This window comes from Scatophagus argus, chromosome 8, assembly GCF_020382885.2.
Source record: "Scatophagus argus isolate fScaArg1 chromosome 8, fScaArg1.pri, whole genome shotgun sequence".
Lineage (NCBI taxonomy): Eukaryota > Metazoa > Chordata > Actinopteri > Scatophagidae > Scatophagus > Scatophagus argus.
Window position 1 is genome coordinate 3,969,196 of NC_058500.1, and position 26,752 is coordinate 3,995,947.

At 42.3% G+C, this 26,752-nt stretch overlaps 1 protein-coding gene across 1 annotated transcript; it reads right to left on the reverse strand.

The window, feature by feature from the left end:
- Positions 1-9,779: 9,779 nt before the first annotated feature.
- c1qtnf12 (C1q and TNF related 12) lies at positions 9,780-26,226 on the reverse strand. Its single transcript, XM_046397148.1, has 8 exons — positions 25,046-26,226; positions 15,636-15,740; positions 15,371-15,482; positions 15,007-15,191; positions 14,017-14,125; positions 13,551-13,644; positions 11,731-11,809; positions 9,780-11,642 (listed from the first exon to the last, which is right to left on the reverse strand). The coding sequence occupies exons 1-8, from the start codon at positions 25,223-25,225 to the stop codon at positions 11,544-11,546; spliced, it is 963 nt and encodes a 320-aa protein (XP_046253104.1). The 5' UTR covers positions 25,226-26,226; the 3' UTR covers positions 9,780-11,543.
- Between the last annotated feature and the right edge of the window lie 526 nt (positions 26,227-26,752).

Here is a 26,752-nt window from a genome sequence, read left to right on the forward strand (position 1 = left end):
TGGTATGCATTATGTACACACACCGAGTAGACACAGTACACAGGTGTGTCTTGTTTCAATTCGTCTTATACAGGGGCTTCTTGAAAAACATATTTTTTCAACGTGATATCTAAACTTGGCTGTGCTCTATAATGAAAACTGTCTTTCAACCTGAGCGTTCATTTGTCGCTGCCCTGACAACCGGCGTGCACTTGCTCGGACAGAGCAGCGCCCGAGGGGCTGTGGACAGCTGCTCGGAGGGGCAAAACTCTCGACAAAAGCAGCATTTATCCCCGGTGGGCGCTGCATGGGAGCTTGACCGCTGGAAATAAAGACACAGTATGTGCGAGAATATCCGAGGAAATGCCGTCACAGAGCAGTTGTCCCTGGACAGGAGCACACAGCTGTTAGCCACAGTGCTGCTCGGCCTGCATGCTGCTCTCTGCTGTGCTGCAGCCTGACGCTACGCACAAAAACATCGCCGAGCAGCCGCAAAACAGCGCAAGTTCTCTGTCACAGCCAAGCAAGAGGCTCCAGCACTCAGAGTATTTTCTCTTGCTGTAATAATTCCTCCTGTCCATGCAGGCCATTTAAAAGAAAACCTTAACGTGCTTCTAATGTGAAGGTCAGGGAACAAAATCCACAGTCTTCTGTCTGCACAAAAATATATTCTGAAGGCAACAGTTCCTCAACGGTCTGAGTTATACATGTCAAATGAGAATCCACCAGAGTTACACTTCATTCAGTAACACATTCCCTCTCTGGGATCGTCCACTGTCACAGAAACACAAAGGCACAATTCAGACTGTAACTTAGGACAATAATCATTTGATTTCTCAGACAGCATACAACATCTGCAACAGTTGTGAACACAAAACTGACTGCCATCCCCTTCATCGTGATCTTTATTTGTAAAATAATGCAAAAACAAAGAGATCATTTGCAAGGCTTTGCTTCTGGTTTAAAACCCAGGAAAGGTCTGCAGCTTCCTCCCACTTCATAGAGCTCGACTACAACGTAACTGTTTTGGTTTACAGCTCTCACAGTGACCACTTCAGCCACTGCAGTTCTCAGAAAATAAACTCAGCTCAGACTGCTGAAGCCTTACAATGTACTGTTTAGCACAGAAGGAGGACTGTGGAGTTTGTATCGCATCTCTTCCACCAAAAGCATGTTAGGAAGTGATCCTTTAATGTCCAGTGTGAACAGGAGTAGTGATTACAGCAAGCAACAGCTGTTTTAATGTACATATGAGCCTGTAAGTACTGCACTGACAGACCTGAAGAATGGAGAGCCGTTAAAGTCTTTATTCGATCAGCTGCGAGGGAGCACCGCAGCTGTCAGGAGGACTTAGAGTCTTATTCATTGCAAGGCAGCCCCACATAGAATCGTCCGCCATGTAAAAGTCAGATTACGTTGCCCACACACTCCGCCAACCACTCCTCAAGCGCCACATGTGTGTGCGTCCCGAGCTTGTCTATACGACATGTTTCGGCATTGTTCCTGTTGCTGTTTGTGCCTCTGGAGCTGAGTGAGGAAGCGGAGCAGGAGGCGGGCTTGTGCATACCATTATCTCACAAAGCACTCATTACAGGAGTATCTCCCATATCCCATGTACCAGCAAAACATGTCACCTCATGCTCTCCGCCTCATTCTGAACGCCACAGCGCTCAAACCCAACACCTCTTTGGCACAGGGCTCCACTCTCACCATGACTCACTTGAGTGAAATGCCTCAAACGTTACAGTTGCCAAATTATGAAGTGAACAGAAATGTATGTATGGGGCTTGGCCTCCTTTTTCCTGTAAGCAGAAGGATGGGGTGGGTGGGCAACTTGAGGCGACTACTTGGAACACACCTGAAAGCCCCCCTTCTCATCAAAACAAACCATATATCATGAGTGCATATATTATTTTATTTACTGTCAACACCGGAGTAATAAAACTGATGTCTGCAGAGGAGAACATTAAATTACAGTTATAATTGCTTAAGTTCATTATGCAGGCTCTGCGCAGCATGCGCCAACACTGATTAGTGCATAAACACCAGATCCCAGTAGTTATCTTTGTGAAAAGCACCACATTACCTGCTTTCACATTTTGTCAAATGATCGTCACACGTGTAAGGTTTGGTTTGTTAGTTAGTTCATGTTTAGTGGCTCCATGTCTGGATTAGTGAAAGTATGAATGCATCCTACCCTAACATTTAACCATAGCTGCTCTGTAATTACCAGACGACTCGTGTGAAAAGCCTCCAATACATCAACCATGACATCCATTGCATCATGTAAAGGTTAAAACCTGTGATCACACTGATAAGCAGCTACATTTAGCTACAGCGCTGCAAGATGGAAGCAATTTGGCGGTTCCTGGACTTCAGTAAAATTAAATCAAACGCAGTAGGAAGCCCATTAGGTATTTGTTTATCAGGCAGTCATCTTCGGGCTTGTCCTGAGAGTACTTTATCCAAAAAGCAGTGTCACAATCACAGCATCACGGCAGACTGGAGCAGGGCTCAGGAGACATGGGCTTGTCAGCAGCTGTTTCAGTCTGTTGCACGGTGTGGAAAAGCTCTGTCATGGCCTACCTAATGGTAATTGTCTGGGGCGGTGAGAGTCCGTCTTGTCTGCATGCTGGTATCTGAGGGGTTTGGAGTGCAGGCGGCGGCGGCGGCCACAGCAGCAGCGGTGGAGGGGGTAGAGGGTTGCTATAGGGGAGATACTGATATTCTCTCAGATTTCTCATTTTTTCCACATTTCTCCAGCTTATAAAAACAAGTTTATATGGTGTCACAAGGCTGCACGTCAGTATTTCAAATAGGGGTAGGAAGGGACTGCATGAACATTATTAAGTGGGAGGTGGGGGTCAGAAAAGCAGAAAGTTATGTCCAGAGACAGATTTTTCTTTTGTTTTCTCAACCCGTCTTATGTGTTATTTCAGCTTTCCTTTGCAGTATTAATTTTAAGGAGTAAAAAGGATCAAGTAGTTATAAGTGATGGCTTTAGTGTGTGTAATGGACCATATATATATAAAGCACTTTGCCACAGACACCAGAAACTTTTGGGTTCTGCTCAAGAAGTATGAAAACTGCATTCAAAATTTGAATGATACGTGTAATAAAGCAAATTATTGCAATTCGGAGAGGTGGTCTGGGCTGATGTTGGGAGCACAAAGTGCAGGACTCTGACTCCAGAAGCCACGGTTTGAGACTCTGTGGTTAGGTTATTACACAGGCACACACACACGCCCCCACCCCAACAATTTTCATACAGTCCCTAAGATAGCAAGAAAGGTGAGGAAAGAGGAAAGGTTGGGTGATAGGGAGAAAAGAGAGTGTGGGGAACAGAGAGAGATGGCGTCTCAGACAGACTGTCTGGCTGCACCGGGATCTCCAGCGCTCAGCGTCATATGATTCTGGGGTCAGAGGTTATCCCCACTGATGAATATCGGGCCGAGTCTCGTCTCCCTCACAAAAGAAAGGGAGTTGTTTTCACTCCCCGGGTCTGGAAAGTTTATTTCAAGAATCCATCCTGCCAGCACGAGACTGTAAACCTGTCTCAAGCCAGAAGAGTTACGTCCACAAATATTACACTTTTTTTTACAGTTTTATTGGTCTGCCAAAACATCTAGAGACACTCTCAAACGCATCTAGGCCTGTAAGTGGGAGAAAGACAGTACATACAGTAAGGATGTATAATCCTAGTGGACTGTACATCCCTGGGATTTTGACAGGCTTTGGAAGATTACAGTTTGCAGTCTGTGAACTGTGTGAAAGTACACTGGTGTTTTGTGTATATCCTTTCATACTGAACGCCTCGTCACACAAGGCATCTCATTATATCCCTGCGTATTAGGCTAATACGCCAGCTTTACAGGCTATGGAGATGAGCAACAGCCCCAGCAACAGGCAGTTAAAATACATAGCTTATTGTTTTAATTATAAGAACTTTCAGTCCAGTTTTGTGTCTCTCCGTCTCTGAAGATCTTCCCACACATGTGTAAACTCTATAATGAATAATCACAGGGCACTTCAAATAACACTACCAGCAGGATTTCTACTAAAAGCTTCTGGGAGATTATAGCTGCCCACGAGTGACAAGTGTGATATATGAGATCGCACGTGAACAAATGGATGGCAGACGCCCGGGCATTTATGAGCCTACTGGATCAGTCTCTGCCAGGATATACACAATCATTTGACAGTCTTTATTTGAGTGAAGAAAAACTACACAGGCTCTCCTTGCCGAGTGAGAAAAGCCCAGTCTGAGTTTCAGAGGGCCAAGCTGTGGAAGGAGAAGATGGCTTTGAATGAAGCCTGTTCCCTCAAGAAAGAGCACAGAAAGGCCACCATCACCCGTGAGTGGATTCCCCAGAACTGAAGGCGAGTGGAAGGCATTGCAGTGGATGTTAGCTGGGCAGGGTGTGGCCAGGTTTGTGGTTCACCATCACGCTGACAACAAGAGGAGTGAGTGAATGCCGATGGGATAGAGTCAAGAGTTAGAGGGTTATTAAAGGGCTTATTAAAAGATGACATGAAAAGAGCCACAAATTTTTGTTTTGTTCTCAAGCTGCGTCCCATTAATCACAGAAATTCAGTGAAAGCTAATGCAGATTACTGCCGCTTCTTTCATGACCTTTAAAACATTACCACCCTAATATTAAACGAGGATAAACCTTTTGCAGAGCTGCCGGAGCAGCTTAACGAACACACTCAGATACAGCGTGGCTGTAAAAACAGCCTCAGATAAACTCAGTAATTCAAGGTCACTCATTACCTTTGTTAAATTATTAAGTATCCCATCATCAAAACATTTTCTGCTGGTATTTGAAAATTAGGAGCCTCATATGTATCACAGTGATGGCTAAGATATGAACATTTCAAAATAAATCGTGATCAATTAGTGCAATGACATTCAAAGGTAAAAGAGGCAATGAGCAGCATTGAGGATTCATTGAGGATCTTTGATTTGAGTATAAGAAATAAAAGTGATCCAATGATTAATCCTTGCGGGACACCTTTCTCTGAATTTGATTTATCGCCTGTTTTCTTTTTTGACAATTAATGGTGAATGAAAACAGAGCAAAGCAGGTCCGGACAAGCTAATAAAACTTAGCATTAAGAAGGTAATGATCAGTTAGATAAAGCACTTTAGCACCTGTCGACTTCTTAATTTTCAGTGAATATATGCATCATTTATGAATGTCACGAGCAGTACGTGTGGAGGATTTGGCCTACACCAGCATTTTTCTCCACGTAGCAATAACTCCCATTATGTACCACATACCCCTTAGCATTCCGTACTCAATCTCTGAACTCACCCTTATCACTGCAAGGCCTTATCTTATCCACACCATCAACCTCAGACTCGCCACACCCTCAGACACGAACTGCCAGCCCACAGTCAGACCAGGTCTGCTGTTTTTATTCCCATGCCTGAGTCGTGTCCCCCTCCACCCCCCACCCACCCCCCTTCCATCCTCTGCTATCACTGGGGAACAGATAATGAGGGATATTTGCCCCTATTAGTGTCAATAGAACTATTAAAGGTCTAATTACCTGTCATACGGAGAGGCAAGTATTACACTGGACATCTGACATTTTTCATAACAACTCTGCTTAGTGCTGCTGTTGCATAAGGAAGCCTGGGAAAGCACAGAGTGCAGTACCTCCATGCCAATGAGGAGTTTGCAAGTTTAAACTATTTTAATAGAATAGTCCATCATTTTGGGAAGTATGGTCATTTGCTTCTTGCGTGATGTGTTATTTAGAGAGTTTTAGAGCACCTTTACCTTTGCATGCATCATTTGGACAGAGCTGGGCTTCAAAGGTCAGAGCATGATTATCCTCCAAAGAGAGGGAAGGTGACTGGAGATGCCTGGAGGAAACACTTTGAATTTGTTTCCCAGATCTTTGGATTTTTGTCCCAGTGTCACACTTTGAAAACCCCTGACTTAACCCATACTTAATCCATACATACGGATTAAGTCAGGGGTTAATCCCAGTGTAAAGAGCACGGTTGTCACTCAACTATAACCTCATATTAAGTATCAGAGCTAATAAATGCATTTCCCAAAATGTCAAACTATTCCTTTAGCACACACAAACATCCAGACGCATGTGTAATGTGGGATGAGACGAGTCAGACAAAAATTGGTTCTAAGTGAGCACAATACGTCTTGGGTCTGTCTGTGCAATTGTCCCTAATTATGACAATGATTCAAGAGAGCTCCACATTCCAGTGCCTCTTATGGTTTTGCTGCCATGAATCTTGGAGCCTGTGGAGCCATTAACACGATACCAATCTCACCAATGGCTCCAGTTTGGGCCTCCCATGGGCTCCTGAATGCAACCTGTCCAGCTTGAGGGGATACAAACATCCACCCTCCCTCCTTCCCCTCCCACCCTCTCACACACTTTCCTACCCAAGGAGGGGGCATCGGGACAAACAATCAATGCCAATGACAGATCCATGTCAGACAGAGCATAATTATGGAAACGGCGTTCTGAGAGATACTGTGTCATTAAAACCCACCGTCTCCACTCCAACTGCACCAGACTCTTTACTGCCGCTTGTGCATACTGAGCTGTGTGTGTGTGTGTGTGTGTGTGTGTGTGTGTGTTAGTGAATGTCATGAATGTCAAGCCGGACCACTGTTTCGAAATGTGTCCCCATATAACTTTTGTGTAATTGTGCCAGAGGTTGCTGACTGAGTCTGTGAAGGTGCAGAGATGATACATGAGACCCATGCAAGACTGAGGGAAGCCTCAAATGCTCCTGACAGCCGCAATTTGAGAACTAAATTGCTGAAAATACTTACATAACTGCTGTCTGATTTTGAAACCATTCTCATCCCAACACCATTACTCAGAGGAAGACATGACACATTCAGTTTGCGTTGGCTAAGGAACACTGGTCATGGCACTCAATTTGCTGAGGTATATTAGCACAATATCCTGAAGGCACTGCAGAAAAATGTGATTTGTGTTGTTGTTTCTCCTCTTTTAGACAATTATTTAGTTGCCAAAGAGCAAATCATGTAGTGGGGGAAAAACACAGGAACAAATAAATGTCAATTAAAAGCTGTCTCTTTTAATTTAAACCCCAGTCACAAATCAATGAGGTGTCAGCTGAGCCATAAAAAAACAGTAATCGCACACCAACACTTGCTGCACCTGAGCTGTCATTCCTGTCAGCAGGTAGACAATCTGTGCTGAGTAACTACATATAACTGTATCTGGTCAAAACAGATTTAAGACTGCAGTATGACACATTAGATTTAGCTTATACAGATTAAAGAAATATGTTTTTAAAAAGCAGCATACACATACCAAATATGCAGGAGCAGCAAAAGAAAACGTAAAAACAAAACTGCTGTGACTGCAGCGAAAGTTACCCACTTTGTCCTGTCTGTTAGATCAGAAATGTAACAGGTCAGTAATCCAGCGTCATTTCTCTTCCTCATTATGCCCACCAGTCGTTAAATAATTGATAAATGTTTGTTACAGCAATCCATCAAGCTTGCAGTTGTAAATGTTGGCCACTTGGGAGCAGCGGAATCAAGCTGTGAACATCCACACTGACATATTTTCAGCTTTTTTGTAGTTATGGCAAACGTAATAACAAACATTTGCAGTTCACAGAGAAGCAGGCACATGATCAATATTTTAAAAAATCGATTATGTCTGCTTTAAAAAGCCAGCTAAAAAGACAAAGAGAGAGTCAGTTGTTCTTATAAATGTCTCATGTCTCTTGTTAGAAAGTGGTAATGAACTCTGTTGGACTGCATTTATCTTCCATCTTCTTCTCCACTTAGAGAGCAGAGGGGTCGGTATCACAGCAACAGGTTTGTTTAGGGCAGCCTCGGTATCAGCAGGACTTGGACTGCTCGGCTCTGTTTGGAGTAACTTAGGCTGCCGTGAAAAAATCCAAGGCATGCTAAAAACATAATATACAGGAGCCTGGCATCCCTAAGAGAGAGCCTGACTGTCTGTTCCTCTCTGCAGGTAGCCATGTTTGGAAGTGCTGACAAACAGAGAAGAAAGACAGAATGCATGGGGTCCCGGCCAGTGGCTGGCTACTCGCCAAAATGTCACATCCTCTTCATACTTGAGCTCCAGCTATGGTCACCTTTCATAACACCACAATTGATTGTATGTGTTTGGATTAAATTTCAGCACTTTTAATAACAACAACAGTTGATTTGGATTCGCTCCCCCGCTTAATATGAAATTTAAATTCGTGGAGAAAGCATAGGGTCTTAAAAATGTGCAGGGTTGTAATTGGTCATATGAAGTCCTGGTCTCCCCTTGTCTTAGGGATGCATGTACACAGGGGGATTTGCTTAAAGCCGTCACCCAGTGAGTCAGTCGCTAAGGTACAGGAATCTCATAATTAAGGCCTCATTAAAGCTGCACAGCCCAACTATGTTGGTTTACAGGGCAGACAGAAACCTCACAGATTCACAATGGGGCCATTCATAATACCTCACTTCTCTGAAGGAAAAGAGAAAAAGCAGTTGCTCTTAGCATTTGGGCAGATGTAATTGCAATCACTCAGCTTGTCTGATGCTGATAATGGGGCGATGGGAAATTCCTGTCAGAGTCGTGGCGCAGGGTGGTTTCGCAACCTCTTTGGCAGGCTCCATGTTCCACTGCAGGGCAGCGAATGCGTTACGGCATGCTCACATAGCTGTCATTAAACCCATTTTGAAGAAAAAGACATAAGACAATCAAAACTAACAAGTGTGTGCATTCTCTTACTCCTTGAGCGATGAAAAAGCAAATATTATGTAAACGTATATCGTCTGTCATCCCTGCGCTGTCGGACATGTTGAAAGAGTTCAGCTTATGAAAAAAGGAAAATGAATATGCTCGAGCAATCCCAGCCCCCTAATACACACCATAAATTCAGGCTGTTTTCAACATCTTTATTTTCATTTGTCATTTTCAAAACATTTCTCTGGGCCAGCAGTTTATGTGAAAATTAAGTTGGGGAAATAAGAACACACCTAAAAATGCTGGTTAGTTCATTTCAAAATAAAAGGGTAATGTTTGTGTTCCAAAGTTTGGGCATGCTTTTCAGCAAGGAGCCCATTACTGTCTGAAATGTGTGCTATAGTCAGCGGCTGAAATTGCACGTGGGTGCAACGTTCTTGTGGTTGGTCCTTGGGTACAGTATGTGACACTTGGCATTTCAGCAATGCTTCCATGAGAAACCTCTATTATAAAGCATTCATGCAATGATGCTAACAAGCTCATTTTACTGGCTGGACAAGCACTTGCTCAATGAAGTCCAAGACCTTCTTATTAGTGGCCGTTTGGACCACCCAAGAAACATTATAGTTATATTAAAAAATTTCTAATTATCTCCAAAGATTAAAAATGAAGCCCTATTTGCTTGTCTGTTGTGATGGACAGCAGCTCTTCAGTTTTAATTAAAGTGGAAAGTTAAGAAATTTAAAATACATGAAAAACAGCCTGGATGAAATTTAATAGCTATCAGGTTTTGTTCCTGGACGTGTGGTCCTAAAAGACATGCAGAGTGTTGCATTCCAAACAGCGAGATGTTTTAGTCATATTTTACAAGTAGGTAATGCAAGTAAGAATTTCATTGACAGACTGCCAATGTTCACCACGGGTATTTTACATTTCAAATGATGTTTTGATTAAATCCAGGACATTTCATGAATGAATTGAAGCTATAGCAAAAAAAATAAATAAATAATTTTAATAGGAATCCAGTGAAATTTAGATGCAGTTTATTTCCCTCCCCCGAGCTGTAGTGAAAATGTGCATGAGACAAAGTGGCATTTTTTTTTTTTTTTAAGTTTAATTTCAAATTACATCATAGTAATGGGTAATATAAAAATAGTAAAAAGGTAATTTTATTTTTGCAATAATCTGTGGTATTAACAGTCCACAAGAGTGTAGATCAACAAGTGAATCATGCAGTTCCTCAAATATAAATACCATAAGAAAGTTCATTGTTTTCCAATGTTACTGGTTTCTCAGTTATGATAAATTACAAACATCTATATGTCAAGAAAAGAATAAAGTATAGTAAAAACAAAACAGATGATTAATGCTAACACAAAAAAGACTGCAGAAGTAATCCTAAAATAATCAAAAATCGTCTTCTTACTGCTCTCTTACAGTCGAGAGAGTTGTAAGAAAGAAAAGGTGTATCCCGATTTGTCTGACACGTTTAAACAAGACTAAAGGCGTATTCGCATTATTGCAAAAAACAGTTAATGCAAGCGAATCTTTCATTGTTGTGTATGTGGTGTGTTGCAATAGGTCTGCATGGACGTCTGTAATGCACTGAGCAGAGGAAGGTGTGCCGAACGTTTGTTGAACGTTGACCCAAGCTGTGCTAAACTCCGTGAGCTCAGCCACTACTTTTGGACTGATGCTTGAACTGAAAGATGGCTGAAAAACAAATTACTTGTGTCTTTGAATTGCCAGATCTGTGCAATGACAAACTGGGTCATATCGAGCTAAGGTGGTGCCACGAGTGGCAAATACTTTGCTGATCAATGCTGAACGTGCAGCATGAGACCGCTTTTCTCCATGGTAATGTGGACACGCCACTAGACTATGCAGCTATGCTAGCTGCTCTCTGAGGCTGTTCTTAAATACAACGATTCTTTGAGCTACTACTATACTGCTATCAGCATGCTAACATGCTCACAGACACAATCCAATTAATTAAGCATCTTAATTTAGCTTGTTAGCATGCTACATTGGTTGCAGTTCTTCCTGTGAGGGACATGAATGCGTGAAGAACATTTCATAGCAATCCATCCAATAGCTGTTCCAATATTTCACTCAATCTCATGATGCCAGATGAAAGCTCCCCTCAGTGAGTAGGATCTGTTCTCCCAGGACCATGAATGGTAAGAAGCAAAGTAGCCATACAAAACCACAGCACTAGCATGGCTAAAAATGCAGTAACAGTTAATTTACATAACATGTAATCACAGATGAGGGACATCACGTCGCTGAGATCGTGTGAGGCCGTGTCTAATGAGCACGTTTCCATTGTCCAGTGTACTCACAGTCTATGTACCATAACATATATGAATGTGAGACTTAATCCATGGTAAAAAATAATAATAATAATAATAATAATAATAACTATAGCTCAAGAGCGTGTGTACATAATAAAAATATAAAGATGTCGGCATACATTACACACAAATGTGCTTTCTCATGTTCCCTAGCTCTACCAGTATCTGTCCAGAGAACATTACAACATTGACATTTGGTTTACCGTAAGGGTCGTCAGCATCCATATCAGCTGCTTTGTTTTCAGGTTATTTTATTGGAGAAGCAACAGTCATCCGGGTTCCTCAGGGAAGCGGCAGTGCACTGTGAAAAACAGTCTTTGAGTTCTTCTCACTTTCCTTTCACCGAGCAGTCAAATCACCGTCAAACTCATGTTCTTCCTTCAAACCTGCCTGTGGTTTGGTGCTGTGTGGTGGTGCTCAAAAGCAGTCCATTGAGAAAGAAAAAGAAAACGGCTGCGGTGGATGGCTCGGCTGATGCCCTGTTCATGTGCGAGGCTATACACCGAGCAGCATACCCATAAAATCTGAACCGTTCTGTATTGTAATGGAAGCTCCTGCTGCATTATCCACAAATATGGAGGTGTACTGCCCTGCCTGCGGAGGAGAATATACAGCAGTGATGCAGAAAGATTGAACAGATGCAGATACTTTTCGCTTGTGTGTCTCTTTGTGTGCTGCTCACCTGTAGCTCCAGCAGCCCCTGCACACTGACAGTGAATATCTTGCTGTTGCTTTCTAATCCAACAATCATCTCCAGTGAGCTGTAATCACGTTTAAAAAGGAGTTAACACGTGTTTGTGTTTCAGAATTCATGGCAAATTTGCACTCTTTAAATGGATTGTTCGAGCTGTATAAGACACAAAAACAGTTGCCGTGGTTCTGTCTAAAGGTGACAAAATCTGCATGCCAGCAAAAATTTGGGGATTGCAAAATTACAAAGTAGAGGTGTCGCAATATTTTTTGTCTGATTTTGTAGATAACGTGACGATATTGTTATGGTGAATTCTTTGGCCATGATAATCATGTAGTGAAAAGCTGATATCATGACCCTCTTACACATGTCAGCATTGTTTTAAATGAGGTTTACTTACTGATGGAGTAGAACCTGGTTGTTCAGCTCCCAGTTCAGGATATAACCACACATACATATGTAATGTCACAATATAACCTAAACTTCAGATGTGCTGGCAGGCAAATTTCATTACCATTGGACAGGGCCATGCTGGCTGCTTTCCGGTGTTCATGCTAAGCTAAGTTAGCCGAGTGCAGTTGATAGTTTCATATTCAGTGTGTAGACAGGGCAGTGGTATCTTCTCATCTAACTCCCAGCAAGAAAGAGAAAAAGTGTATTTCCCCAAAACTGTCAAGATTGTTCTTACACAACTCGGTGCTTTCAGAGACTGAAGAGATAGCTGTAACATCGCTGTGGGCTTTAACCACACAGCGAGAGCACTGGCTGCTGTTAAGTGGAAAATGCTACATTTTTATGGCAAATCAATCATGTTTGTCTTCACTCCAACTGCCATCTCAATGAGCCTCATTTCACATTCTCTGCATTTTCATGTGTGGGAGGACGAGACTGGCTGGGGCTTTGGCTCGACAAAACAAGCGCCAAGAACTCTTTTGGGTTAAGTAACCCATCATAATAATATTATTTATATGTTCTCCACAATGTACCAAGCTAGAAGGGAGGCTGTGGAGCTCTTTTCTTTATGTAAATAGAAATTTTAAAATATTGGAAAGAACTGTTCCCAACAGGGTTTGTGATTTTGCAGAACTGCTGTATTAGATACCTCATTATCTGTCTCCCACATCCCAAACAAGGGCATTTGACTGCTTTGCTGCTGAATGTAACAGGCTTCCTGAGGTGTCAGAGGTGAGTCTATAAAGATTAGTTAGGCGACAGGGACGAGAGCTTTAAGTGAGAGGACATTTCCTCTGAAAAGACCCTGTCTGCTTTTATACAGGAAATGCCACACTGGTTCCACACAAAGTGTAACAGACAAAACCTTTAACAGCATCATAAATTCTGGTGAAAGTTGAGGTAGCATTAAACAGCAATAAAATACCCCTGTTTCATGGAGAAAGTAAACAGTTTATCAAAACAAGAATGTCAAGAATGCAAAGTGTGGGGTTTGTCTGTCAGATACGTTACTCCTCAAGATCAATTTTATGACTTTTATTAGTTATAGGTGGTATAACCGACCAGTGTGCGTCATAGCCATAACAAATGAAAACCACATGAATACAAGCTATTGAGTAAACAATGAGTGTCAGAGAGGACATACCTGATTTGGAGTCAGGGTATGAGAACGAGTGCATTGCACTAGTGTTCTGGTTATAATCAAGAGTACCGGTTATGTGTTGTGCATGTAAACATCACATCCTAATTTCAGAAACCTTTTTAAGGCTCTCCTCTTTTTGAGAAACCAGGACATGCTACTTGGATGAATCCTGTCTCAGACTATAGTGGCTGAGACATGGAGGAGTCAAGATACCTACGTGTATCTGTGGCAGAGTGATTCAATGCAGATCAGCACCCGAACATTATCCCTGGCCTTCAGTTGACTCTTGCTCCTCTTCACTTCATTGTGGTCTGCGAAGAGGCAATATGTTCACGATCACATCATGATGGCTCGCTAACTCCCCACCCCTGAACAGTGATTTTTCCAATCTTAGCTTAGCGACTGTGACCAGATAGAGCCTGTCAAGCTTTGGATTTCTCCACATCTCGTAGCTGTGTACGTGTGGCTATAGTTTGGATGGTGGTGTAAAGGTGGTGTAACTTTTCCAAAACCAAAAGCATGGGCTGAATTGGATAAGTGTTTATCTGTATTAATCTGTGTTATAAGTGTTTATGTACAAAATTAAGCAAGAGTCAAGCCTGTTCCTTGACTGTTTTAGTTTCTTAATAAGGCCTCGGTATAGCCACTGTAACACCCCCTATGAGACAGTTACTGTGACTTACCAATGTGGACATTAGCAGAGAACTGGTAGATCCCCGTGATCGGAGCTGTGAATCTCCCAGTGGACTGGTCCATTCCCGACCCTCTGAGGAAGGCTCCTTTGGCTGGTGGCTGAAAACATAGAAGAATATTCATGAGTTTATGTTTTAGAGCGAGAATCCGCCCCCTTGCACCCCTTTTCTGGGACAGAACAGTAGAAAGGTATTCAGTGTCAGAAGCACTTCAGCAGGGCTCCTACGGCCCAGTCACAACAGCATTTGAAATAAATAATTTCTTTGATATCTCACTAGCAGTTAGCTCACCTGCTGGAGTTTACCAGCTATTTTGTGACATGCGTACAGATCACAGATTCACTGTCTGGCTTCAAGGCCCCCATTTCAAACCTCTTCCTCTTTGTGTCCCTCATTGTCTTTCTCTTTACTTCTGATTCAGCAAAACATGTAAAATATCCATTCCAAAGCCCCAGCAACATGCCCGTTCTAACATAGTGCTGTGTTAGCATGTTAAATAGTTTGGGGAGGCTTAATCCTCCCTCCTCCAGCCTTGTCCGCCCATCCCAACAGGGCATAGTTCTTCCACTACAGCATGCTGTTTCAAACAGTGTCTATTTCTGTCCTCTCCACACTTTATTCCAAGTCAGAGACAGAGTGCCTTTTGTATGCCGCCCAAAGAGTGATGTGTAGAATTGAAAAAGTAGATATTTTCGACCAAAGAGCCAGGCTGAGTCTCAGAGTGGCAGCACATGCTTTGCCAGTGCCAGTTACCAGTGAGGGGATGATCCTCTCAAAATTCCCCCACATGCAAACTAAGCGATGATTACCCAACACTCGCTCTTTCAAACATAGTTAAGACGGAGGAGCAAACGGATCAGAAAGAAAGCGTTTAACCATGCATGCGGAGGAGGCTTAGCCAAAACTTTTCTTTTTCAGCCATGTGCAGGGAGCAAAGCTGAACCAGTTCATAAACATTTACTTGGCTCCAAACAAACATACTGTCTGAAAGTTCTGGAGCTCCACCAGAGTCTTCTTGTCGACCACCACAGGTCCCTTGAGCTTGCAGTGGAAAGCCTCCTCTATTCGTCGGTAGGAGGTCATTCCCTCCAAGGTGAGGAGAGCCGTGGGCAGCTGGCTGGGGCTGGTTTGTCTCTCCAAGGCTGCTGCTCTCCTCTCTGTAGCCTCTGGTGGAAACACATCCAGGTGATTACAGTGCAATATATATTCTTTCACGATAATGTGAAATGTCAAAAATTCAATCAAAATATTTAACTGCTGTTTGGCTGCAACTTCTGAAAGAACAACCTTGTAGCCAAAAGAGGAGTTGAAATGTGTTGGAGCTGGAAAATCAGTGTGTTTCTACCTTTAATCATCTCTTTGAACTCCTGGAGGAGAACTTCCTGGGTCACTTCAGCCCCAGGTGAGCCAGGAGGTCCCTGTGGACCGGGGGGACCTGGAGGACCAGGTGGGCCGGGCTGGTGGAGAAAAGACGCACAAAACATTGTCACACATCAAACTTGATCTGAACATTATTCTGCTAGTTTGTCTCACTTACCAAATACTGTGGTGAAAATAAAATGCACCAATTATCACTAATAGTAAAATTTTATCCCATCTACTGTGTTTACCAGTGGTCGTTTACGTTTGCGACACTTTCCAGGGAAGTTGCCAACGGGTCTTTTGACAAAGTCCATCCATGATCCCAGTGGATCCACTCTCTGATTCTCAGAAGTCTGCAGCAGAAACAAAGACAGGAACATTTTCCCACATGAACTAAACAATGTGAAATTTAGGATATTAAAAGAACCCACAGTGACACAGATTTCAAAATGAGGTGCTGTAAAAGGAGGAAAAAAAATTACTATAAACATCCCATGTAATGCGTATGCAACATTAGATTACAGATCACTGTTGGGGTACTTTTCCCAGTACAACTTCAGAAATGTGTTACATGTGGTTCATTTGATCTGTTTTATATCTGCCATAACTCTCCCATGATGGGGGTTCTTATGGGTTAAGGAAAGTTAAAGTATACCTGGATAAAGTGCATAAGTCAAAAAGTAAGAAACATATGCAGACTTTTGTCTAAAACCACCACACTGTGTCCTCATTCAATAACTACAGCCACTTGTCACGGTAATCATATATTTTGTTTTTAAATGATTTTGCCAAAATGAGGCTTAATGCAAAGGAGGTTAAATCCAGTGATTCATAATTTCATTGGAAAATCTTGCCCTAAGATACAATTAAATGGTGCCGGACAGCAAGAAAGGTCTCGCAGGGAAACCTTTCTTGCTGTCAATATTGCCCAGTCCACTGCGATTCCTCAAAGAGGCTTTCCAGTTTGCCATCTCAGTTTAGTCACCATTCCCCTACAAAAGGTTCAGCTTATGCTTCTTTTTTCATTCCATATAATTCACTCAGGTGGCATGTCAGTTCTTATTTGCCCAATAAACTTTGATGAATGTAAACAAACCATGTCAAGTGTTTTATTTTATTTTTTTTTTCGTCAGTACATGAAAATTTCCATGAGCGCTCTGGTGAAAAATGAGTCTGCCCGTCTATGTGTGATGTGTGTTCTGTGGATTGCAGACCTCAGTTACTGTAGTTTATAACAACATGTCAAAATGGCCAACACTTTCGCCCTCACTGAGAGACAGACTTGTATTTTCTTTTATTAACACAGCTTGTTTGAGTGACGTAATGATGGAAAAAATTAATAAACAAGATAACAAATGTATATACAGTAGGTACACCAGGGGGAGTTATGATTTAAGATTGTTGGTTTCCTAATCGTGTGTGTCTAGCTGGATCTTCTTATCTGAAATAACCCATTTGTAATAAATTACTGTACAGGAGACTGGGATCTGTTAGGGAGATAAGGAACACACTTATGTTTCTCTGCTACAACTGACGTGTTTTTATTTTAGCAAAATGTGAACCTGAATGAAGTCCAGTTACAGAGCTCGAATCTCACCCTTCCCCAAATGTCATGTGCCTTCAGTCGAGATAGAAGAGGAGATAAAGACGAGCCATGGAGGTGAGCTGCCTGAAATGGAATTTGTTTAGGTTTGGCAGCGAGACATGGATCACTTATCTGCAAAACTAACATGCCCCTTTCTTCACTGTCAAAGACTCGCCTCTGGTTCCAAAGCAACAAAGTAACTCCTTGTTTGTCTTTTCAATATACTGGAATAAAAATTGTTTTTTATATGTGGGATTTGCAACAGTCTCTCTCTGCGACTTCTCTTCTCTCTGACAGCAGACAAAATAAACAACTTAACAGGCGCTGCGCCGGCCGCATTTTGAAACGTTCTGTGTTTTTGTTGTGAGTTTGAGGTTTGGAAGCAGATGAAAGCAAGGCTGATTTGGTCAAGAGAAGAATACTTTTACGCTCAAAGCTGTTTCCATTAGACTGAGAGACTGTTGGATAAACTGCTTTTTCCTCTCCCATGTCAGTTTTTCGTATTCATTACATTAACAATTATGTAAGATTTATATGAATTGTTTGGACGTTTTGGGAAATAGTTAAAAAAACAAAAAACAAACCCACAATAACTGACTTTTTTTTTGGCAACTTGGGTACAGCAGAAGCAAATTGCACACACAACAACGACATGCTATCAGCTTTTAGGTTAGTATGGTGCACTTGTTTCATTGCATTCCTTGTTCCAGTCTCCATTTTAGCTCTGCTTTGGTCGCCACCTGTACCTGCTTTCTCTGCACTCTATTGTACTTTATGTAGCATATGTTAGTTTATTTAGTATGTTTAGTCTATTTTTCTATTTTTTTCCACAAACAGTTAAGCCTTGGTTGTTTGTTTGCTTACTTTTGACTAACCTACACTGCTGTAATGGGCTACTGGTGCTTGAATTTCCCTTGGGATCAATAAAGTATCTATCTATCTATCTATCTATCTATCTATCTATCTATCTATCTATCACCACATTCTGATGGAAATATCCCTCTCTTTAGCCTATAGATAGTATTAAGTCAGCTTTGCTTGGCTTGACACAAAGACAGACACAAGACTTTTTGCTAAGATAAGCTAACCGGCTGCTGGCAGTTGGTACATGTTTACTATACAGACACGAAATTTTCCCAACTTTTCCTTAACGTAGCAGTAAGCTGTAAGCTTGAACAAATATTAACATGTAAATGACTGGAGGCTGTGACAGCTCAGTATGATTGTACAAAAAAAAAAAACACCCACCCAACTACGAGAGCAAAGCAATGCTAAATTTAAAAAAAAAGAAAAAGTCAAAGCTTCTCATGTCTTCTTGTGTTTATATCAGTGTCACAGATCATTGCCTTGCTTTTCCAGAGAAATGAAACAGTGCAAGTTGGCCCACACATGTGACTTATAATTACACATCTTAGCCACTCTCTACTTAATAATAAAAAGACAGCATATCATTGCCAGGGATCCAGCCATACTTGTTATCCTCTTTAACACACGCCATTGTAATTAAACTGTTTAAAATCTTGCCCTCAAGGATTTTCTGTGCTCAAGGAAGAAAGGCTACAACCAAGGTAATCATTACCTTCATTTCTGAGGTGAAAAAAATAACAGCAAATCACTATATAAATAATTTAAGCATCAGCATATGGAATGCTCAACTCATTCCATGAAAACATCACATTTTTATTTTAAAAGCATCTGCATCACAGGACATACACTATATAGTGACAGCTGGGATGGCTCACACAACTTGCCTGATTCATTATGCAGGTGAGTCCCTGTCTCGAGTCAGGGCATCAAAGAGTCCATGGACATGAAAACCACATTGCTTGATGACACAGAAAAACCTGTCAGAGGCATTCAGTCTTTCACTCTGCTGCTATTGACTGTGGCATAAAGTAAACTATGGATTCCCTGGCTTAGCTCTGTATCAGCATGCACAACTCGTGAACAAAGTGGGGAGGGAGCCGATCCAGGAATCAGTCTGAGAGCTGATGAAGAACACCGGGGCTCTGGCTTTGATCAGCGCTGATGTGTGAGTGCCTCAAAGTGGCCTTGTCTGTCAGCAGGTGTGAGCGCATGCACGGACCGACAGAATGTGTCAGGTACTCTGTCTAAAGGTAAGAAACTTTAAATCTTCTAGACAGTGTTTATCCACATTGATGGGGCTCTAAATCATGACACCTTACTGAGGTTCAGGTCAGAAGAATGGGATGCATTGTGTCCCGGGCTGCACATCCAATCAAGTAAAAGTGCCAACGCGACAATGTAAAATGTACTCGAAGTATTAAAAGTAAAAGTAATATACATTGCCTCAGATACTGATGCTTCCTTGTGTAAGGTATTTTACCGTTGTAGGTGGGCAAAAGAACGCTGGATTTAAGTTTTTTGGAAAATACAATTATTTGCTTTCCAGCAGAAATTCCTGTAGTCGGCTAGTTTATTTTAGCATAAAGACTGGGAATGAGGAAATACTTTGGCTCAGCCCAACAGGTACAAAATCTTCTGTACAGTTGCCGGGCAACAAGCTGCCGCCCTGGGAAGTCACTGCACAGGAAGCCCGTGAATCTGTGATTTTTACACGTTTACCGATTAAACAAACGAGATGCAACACGTTAATCAGTGAACTTTAAAAGTGCTGTTTGTTGCTGTTCCCTGGACAGAACCAGGCTGTTTCAACACGCTTCCAATCTCCATGCAAGGCTAAGCTAAAAGGCTTATAACTGAGGCCTTAAATTGGACATGATATGATATGAGAGTATAATCTAAATTCTCGTCAAACTCTCATCATAAGGAAAATAAGCATGTTTCCCATTGTTAGGTAGTTTAGTCCAGTGGTTTTCCATTCTGTGGGGGTCAGGCCCCACCAAACGGTCACAAGATAAATTTGAGCGGTCGTGAGACGATTAATTGGGCAGAGAAAAGAAAAAACAAAGTCTGCGGCTCAAATTTGTATGAAATTTCTGGACTTCTCTTTAATATTTGCTTTGTTGTGAAACATTGTATGATTTTACTTTTTTTGGCCTTGAACAGTTATTAAAATAAAAACCTCTGAGAAATCTAGAGGGGGAAAGTCTTGTCTGGTGAGACATCGAACAACTCAAAGACAACTGGAACATGTCAAGGATCCCACACTAGACCCCAGCTAAACCCTGCTGTTTTATAAGGGTTCTTAAGCCAAAATGTTGGAATAACTGGTTAAATCTTCATCGCTGCATTTTATGTACCTTTATAAAAAATCTTGAGCTGAATAGCAACTGTACCTGTCAAATAAATGTAGTGGAATAAAAAGTGTTATATTTGTCTTTGAGATGTAAGCAATATTATTGCATAAAATGGAAATACTCAAGTAAAAGTACAAATAACTAAAACTAGTACTCAAGTACAGTACTTAGTTACTCTCCACGACATATTGTGCTCAGGACCCACTTTTACCCACGTAAAAGTGAACAGAGGTTGTTTTATTAACCTACAGCACAGTGAGCTTGGAGTTTTTGGATCAATCAGTTTTAATCATTGTTGATCATTCACAGAAGCTGTACGAGATTTTATTACCCCAAAAAGAATGTGTTGGGTGTGCATGAGTAATGCTCCTGTGTGCACTGCGTTAAGTGTGTTTGTCATGTAGTTTGGGGAAAATTAGGTTGAATTTATTTCAAGCAATGAAATGAGAAAATATTTCCCTGGGGCAGCATGCCACCAAAAACACAAACACAACTGTTAAAACACGTCTCTGGGGCCAGAAGCAGATACTGAGACTCCATTGCAGGCAGCTCCTGAATTCTTTTATGTGCACAGCTGAACTTATCTTATTTTCTTTTGTGTGTTATCTGTTTTTCTACCTGTTCATGCAAACAAGATGACATGAAACTTTTTCCTGCTGATAAAAAAAAAAAAAATGTTGCACAGGCAGGTTTAAGGTTGGACAGGATGATGGAGAGCCATCTATAATCCTTTGTTTTTACATCCCTGTACTGCTCCCTGTGCAGTCATCCATGCATGGGTGGACGGGCCGCTCCCACCCCGGGAGGCAGGGATCCCCAGGCTGTGTGGGACTTGGGGATCCTGGTAACCTGCGTGCATCCCACTCGTCATGCATCCACCCCTGTGTTCCCCGCCGCTGCACTTCACAGAAACAGATAGCCTTGAGGATTTATCGCCGAAGAGCTAAACACAGTTAGGCATGCAATGTTGACTCTGTTCTCTTCTCACTGTGTTATTACTCAACTGGCAAGCGCCATGTGCAAAACATAATTACTCAATCACACTATGAGGTTGCTGCTATTAGTTAAACAAATGTTGAAGCAACACCTGTGGAAGTGTAAATGAAACACAGTTATTATATAATGATACAGTTGAATATGCTTCTTATAACGTGGCCTGATTTTAACTTCACTGTTGTCCCAACAAAGGTGTGTATGCGTTCATTATGTGTGAGAGAAAGTGAATAAATTTGTGTTTATGTTTAAGAAATCACCAGAGACAATCTTGGCTTCCTCCTGATATAAAAAGGCAGAACAAGCCGAAAAGGTCCTTGAGCGCCGTGTCACATCTGTTTTGTGTATGAATTATAGCTTTGAAATTGGAGCGAGTGCTCATTTTCCCTGTGGTAGGTAAAATGAGCTGTTGAAAAGCACCAGTGATCCTGATCCATCTCAGGTAAACAGGTTTGCCCCGTGGTTTGACTGTAGGCAGAACATTTCAGGTAAGATGTCATTAGATCCTCCTCCTTTTTATATGATTAATTTGCGGCTCTGCATTACGTTACATAAGTACAGACTACAAATGGTTAATTTTTCTTTTCTTACTTTTATTATGCAGCTAATTTGCCCTTGTTGTGCAACAACTGAAAAGTAGTTGGAGAAATATGATTGGTGGTGACACGAACTGGGGTACAGGGTATTAACTGGAACGACAGAACTATTGTATATTGTATCTCAGGAACATTTTAAAAACGGCACATGAAAAATAATTACGTTTATTTTGAAACAAATAGTTAAAATATTTATTTGCTTCCTTGTCAAGCATCAACTGACAGTTTGCTTAGCTTAGATTAAAAACTGGGAGCACTAACACTGTTATTAGCAAGGTTTAAGAGTAAAAACAACTATTTTACCGCATGTAAGCACCAAGATTTTATTACTTTTGCACACAGGCAGGCTAGCTGTTTCCCTCTGGTTCCAGTCTTTATGCTAAGCTAAGATAATTGCATCCTGGCCTCATATTTACTTTACAGAAAAATACATGATTTTAACATCTAACTCTCACAAAGAAAGTGTTTTTCTTAAAATGTCAAACTATTCCTTTAATAGAGAATGTAATTGTCTTTTTGTTTTACATATTTATCATATGCAAATTACACAGTTAATTGCAGTTAGTATTTTATAATGTCAACACGTTCTAAACTGCACATCGTATGCATTTGCTGGATGAAATGACTGTATGATGTTGACTAATGGGCCCTATGGTCATTTTTACATGAAAACATAATAGATCAACATACTTTCAAGTGCAGCAATAATTCTGAATTCATGGTTTCAGGAACATGACCAGCACATGCTAAGAATCAGGCAAGATTAAGAGATTTCTTTAAATCTGGCATCAATCTGAAGCTATTATAAATGAAACAAAATCCAAATACAACAGTCCCTCCGTGTCTGCGTGGCGAGAACACAACACTGTGCGGTTTATTTTACTTGCAGATTTCAGACGTAATGACAAAAGAGTTCTTTTTCGCTCTCTTTCAGATGACTTCATTAGGTAATTTCAATGCTAATGTTAAATAAGCGTAACCTTTTTAGCCATCTGACATGTAGAGAGCAGGGTTCACTATCTTGCGGCCCAGACTATAGGCTCTCACAGTGGCGCTGCTTCCTGTGGGACTCAGTCTTGTCTCCTGTATGTAGGTTGATCCAAAAGGTCCCACACACTGCTGCATTAATCATCACTGGGGATGAGAGAGAGGAAACAAAAACCCTCGCCTCTGGCTAAACCCAGCCATTACTCAACATGCCAGGCGTGATGTTTGACTTGACTCCCTCAATTACAGCCATCACAGATCCCTCACTGCTCTCAACAATGACGGATTCCTCTCATCTTCAGGGTGCAGAGCAATAAGACTTACATACATGCTCCTTTGACATTTTGCTCTAAAATCGTACGACGTGATGATTCGCAGAGATCACAGTTGTTTGAAAAGTGCTTCAGTTATCATCTCATTAAAAAAATTCCACTCCCAGCACAACTCCACACCCCACTATTGTGATCACTTTCAAATGGAAAATCTCCCGAGGAATGCAGTGTACGACTGCATGCTGCCAACAGCCCACACACGGGATTGGTCAGATAGAAGGCGAATGCCATCATAAGAACTGTTTCCACTGTTTCCACTGGGCACAAGGGAAAAACATGTAAATGTGGAGCGTAAATGTTTGGCTTGTTTGAGAACACAAATTTCTTGCCAAGGCAGCTCCAACGGACAAGTTGTTTTCTCTGGGACCTAACAGATGTGTAATAGGATAAACTTACAAACTAAACCAGGAAAAGAAACCACTTTTCACGGTGTGTGGCATTTTCTTCTTGTGTAGAAACCTGGATAGGGTGGCACCAACAAATGCGACCCTGAATGCAACCACTTCCACTGATGTCAAGCCTAAAGCTCAGGTTCTCATCAGAGGTGACAATGTTTGGCAAAGACACTATCTGGCCTGACAGTGCATCTTAAGAGTGATTATGTCATTACCCTGTGATTGTGGGAGATGAGATGAAAAGAATGTTAGAGAGGGAGGCACAGGGGGCTAATCCTCACCGAGGTGTTCTCTTTCAGGACCCTTTCTATAGGGCTTTGTGAGGGGCTTACACGGCACGCTGCCCCAGTTTTCGGGGCCGCACCGCCCCTATCGGATGTCCCAGACACAGCGGAGTCAGACCAGGCCTGTGAATGACAGAATCAATGGGCTGAGAACAACACCGCCATAGGTCTTTAAATATCTGCCCACCTAACTTTCCCAGGAGTTACATCATGACAGTGGGCCTCGGGGGAAAATCGTGTTTGTGAAGACACCCGGCTCCCTGTGGGACCGGCCCGAGGAGTGGAATCCCAGTGGGGTGCAATCTTCAGCAGGCATTAGGGTTGACACAAGGTCATCCTTCATAGCCTCTGCTTTTACAGGGCGAACCAAGTCAAATAAACACCGCCAGGCCACAACCACCTACAATGTGTTCTTAAAGATACAAAGGAGACCTCACTGCTTGGTTTCAAGAGGGGAAAAAGACGGTGAAGGTTACGGTTAGGATTCCAGAGACTGGCCGCTGGTAGGAGCCCAAGGCTGGTATATAGGGCAGTGAGAGTTATATGAGAATGCCAACATAATGGGTGGGCTGAAAGCAAAACAAATAGCCTGTTGGAAAACCCTCGCAAATATGCAACACCAGCAATAAACCAATAAATAACAGAGTCAAGGGCCAACTGTTGCTCCTGAAAATGGTTGCTAGTGAAATCAACATTGGTCTTCGGCTACATTTGACTATTTGTTTCACTCATAGTGACAGTTCTGTCTAACTAATACAAAGAAATATTTTATTTTCCAGTGATGGTGTTTGTAACGTATTGTCATTGACTTTTCTCCTTCTGCCTGAGAGATTGCTTCACCTTTACTTGTTCACATAGGCAGGAATACTGGTGGCGGACACCCGCAGCGTGCACTAATTGATGCATTGATCAGCCTTTAGATGTCCACATTCCTGGGATACCTCTGGAAGTCATCCATTTAGTGTTTCACACATTTTAGTGTCATCTCAATGTCTGAAGCTTGACCTAGAGGGGCACACCTGTCCTGTCCGAGCTTTTTCCTCTGCCACTATTTATTTGCCCTGCATTTTGCCTGTGCTGACAGGAAACCTGCACATTTCTAACATATCTGCAGGTTGACCTCAGACTTTAATCTGCACTATTGTTTTTTTCCATATGCAACATCAATATAAGGAAATAGCTTATAACTTATAGGTATTTGATACAAAATGTATAACAAGCTCTAAACATTTCATTTTTCAAACTTAGAGAATTTCAGTCACTACCTTGATGCTTCCACCGACCTCCTCACTGTTGGACAGAGTAGCATTGTAGGTCTCTGTGTGTTGTGGGGTGGCCTCCTTTGGCCTCTTTCTCTCCTTCTTGGCATCCACCCCATCCAGAAGGACACACTGAGTCCAAAACACTGCAGCCACCACGGCCAGAGGCCCAGCCCCACACCACATCTTCACGCTATTTTTCAATCAGCACCAGAGTCCCCGCAGGAACAATTTGAAACTTGTGTGGAGGAACGGCCGTGTGATTAGACAGAAGCTGAGGATGCCCACAAGCCTCGCAAACACAAAGTCCCAACGGGGAGAAGGAGACCAGAGGAATGCAGCTTCAGGAACTCCCTGTCCAAAATACTGTCAGACTGGCTGCTGCTGCCGTTGCTCCCCTCTTGATGAGCTCTCAGCCAGCACAACGTTGCAGGGGCACTGTTAACTGTAGCCAGAAAACCAGGAGGCTTACTCAACTATGAAGTGTGTCAAGCAGAATGGTCCAAGGGAATGACAGATCAGCACAGATCTGACAGCAAATAAACCCATTAGTGAGATTTTTCACGCTTTCTGCTCTGTTGGGGGGTGAGGTGTGGAGGAGGGGTACAGGGGGCAAAAGAAGAGGCGGAGAGGAGGGGCGTCCGAAGCTGAGGGTGGGCTGTGGGGGCCAGAGATGGATGGCGATATTCTCTTTTCCACCCGCTCTCTCCTGCTGTCTCTCAAACTGAGCGGATCCAGTCTCCAGCAGCAAGTTGTGTGGTGGCTAGAAAAAAACTCCAAGGTCCCCAAAAGTTGGCCTTTCATCAAAGGATGCCGTTCAGCGTTCAGATCATTCTGTGTGTCGGCACACCACGCACCCGCGGGGATGCAGCTCCACGGGAGACAAATGAAGTCCAGTTTTGATCTTTGCCCAGTCGAGGTATAAACTGGTTCCTCGCTGCTATCGCAAAACATAAAACTTTACAGGTGGCAGCGTGCTCCCTTGCTTCTGTCTGACACAGCTCAGGTGCTCCCCTCTAACTGTCCCAAAGAGCCATCAAGTCCAAGGACACAACAGAGAGCAGTGATTTGTTGTGTGGTGGGTCCCTTTCTGCCTGCTCCGTTGCTCTGCCTGTGCCTCTGGGCTCAGTTGCTCTCTTGCTCTGACTGAGCTTACAGGAGGGCAAACAGTGGAGTTTTATCATCAGCCCCCCCCCCAACACACACACACACACACACACACACACACACACACACACACACTCACACACACACACTCCCTCTCCCTGTCTCTCTCCTTCTCTTCTCTCTTGCCTCTGCTGGCAACCTAACTGGCTTATTCAGTTCTGTTTTATCTCATAGATGAAATGCTTAAGCTGAAGAGGTTCTTTGGCAGACAAGTTCTGTGTGTGTGTGTGTGTGTGTGTGTGTGTGTGTCCAATGTGTACAAAGTTGTGCGATTGTCACTTTGGCTCAGTATTAGCCTACACTACCAGAGCCCTGTGTTTAGATCCAAGCAAGAAATACAAATACACTTTTTTGTGACCTTAAGGCATTATTATCCAGTGTAATCTGTTGCTTGAAAACCTGCCAAATAAATCCCGACTGTGCCATATACCACAGCACACAGACTTTTATTCTGCGTTGAAGCTCAGCAAAATGTCTCACATTTCAGGGTGTTCTGCTAGAAAAAAAAGATTTGAAGTAATACATATATTTGAAGTTGTGTAAACT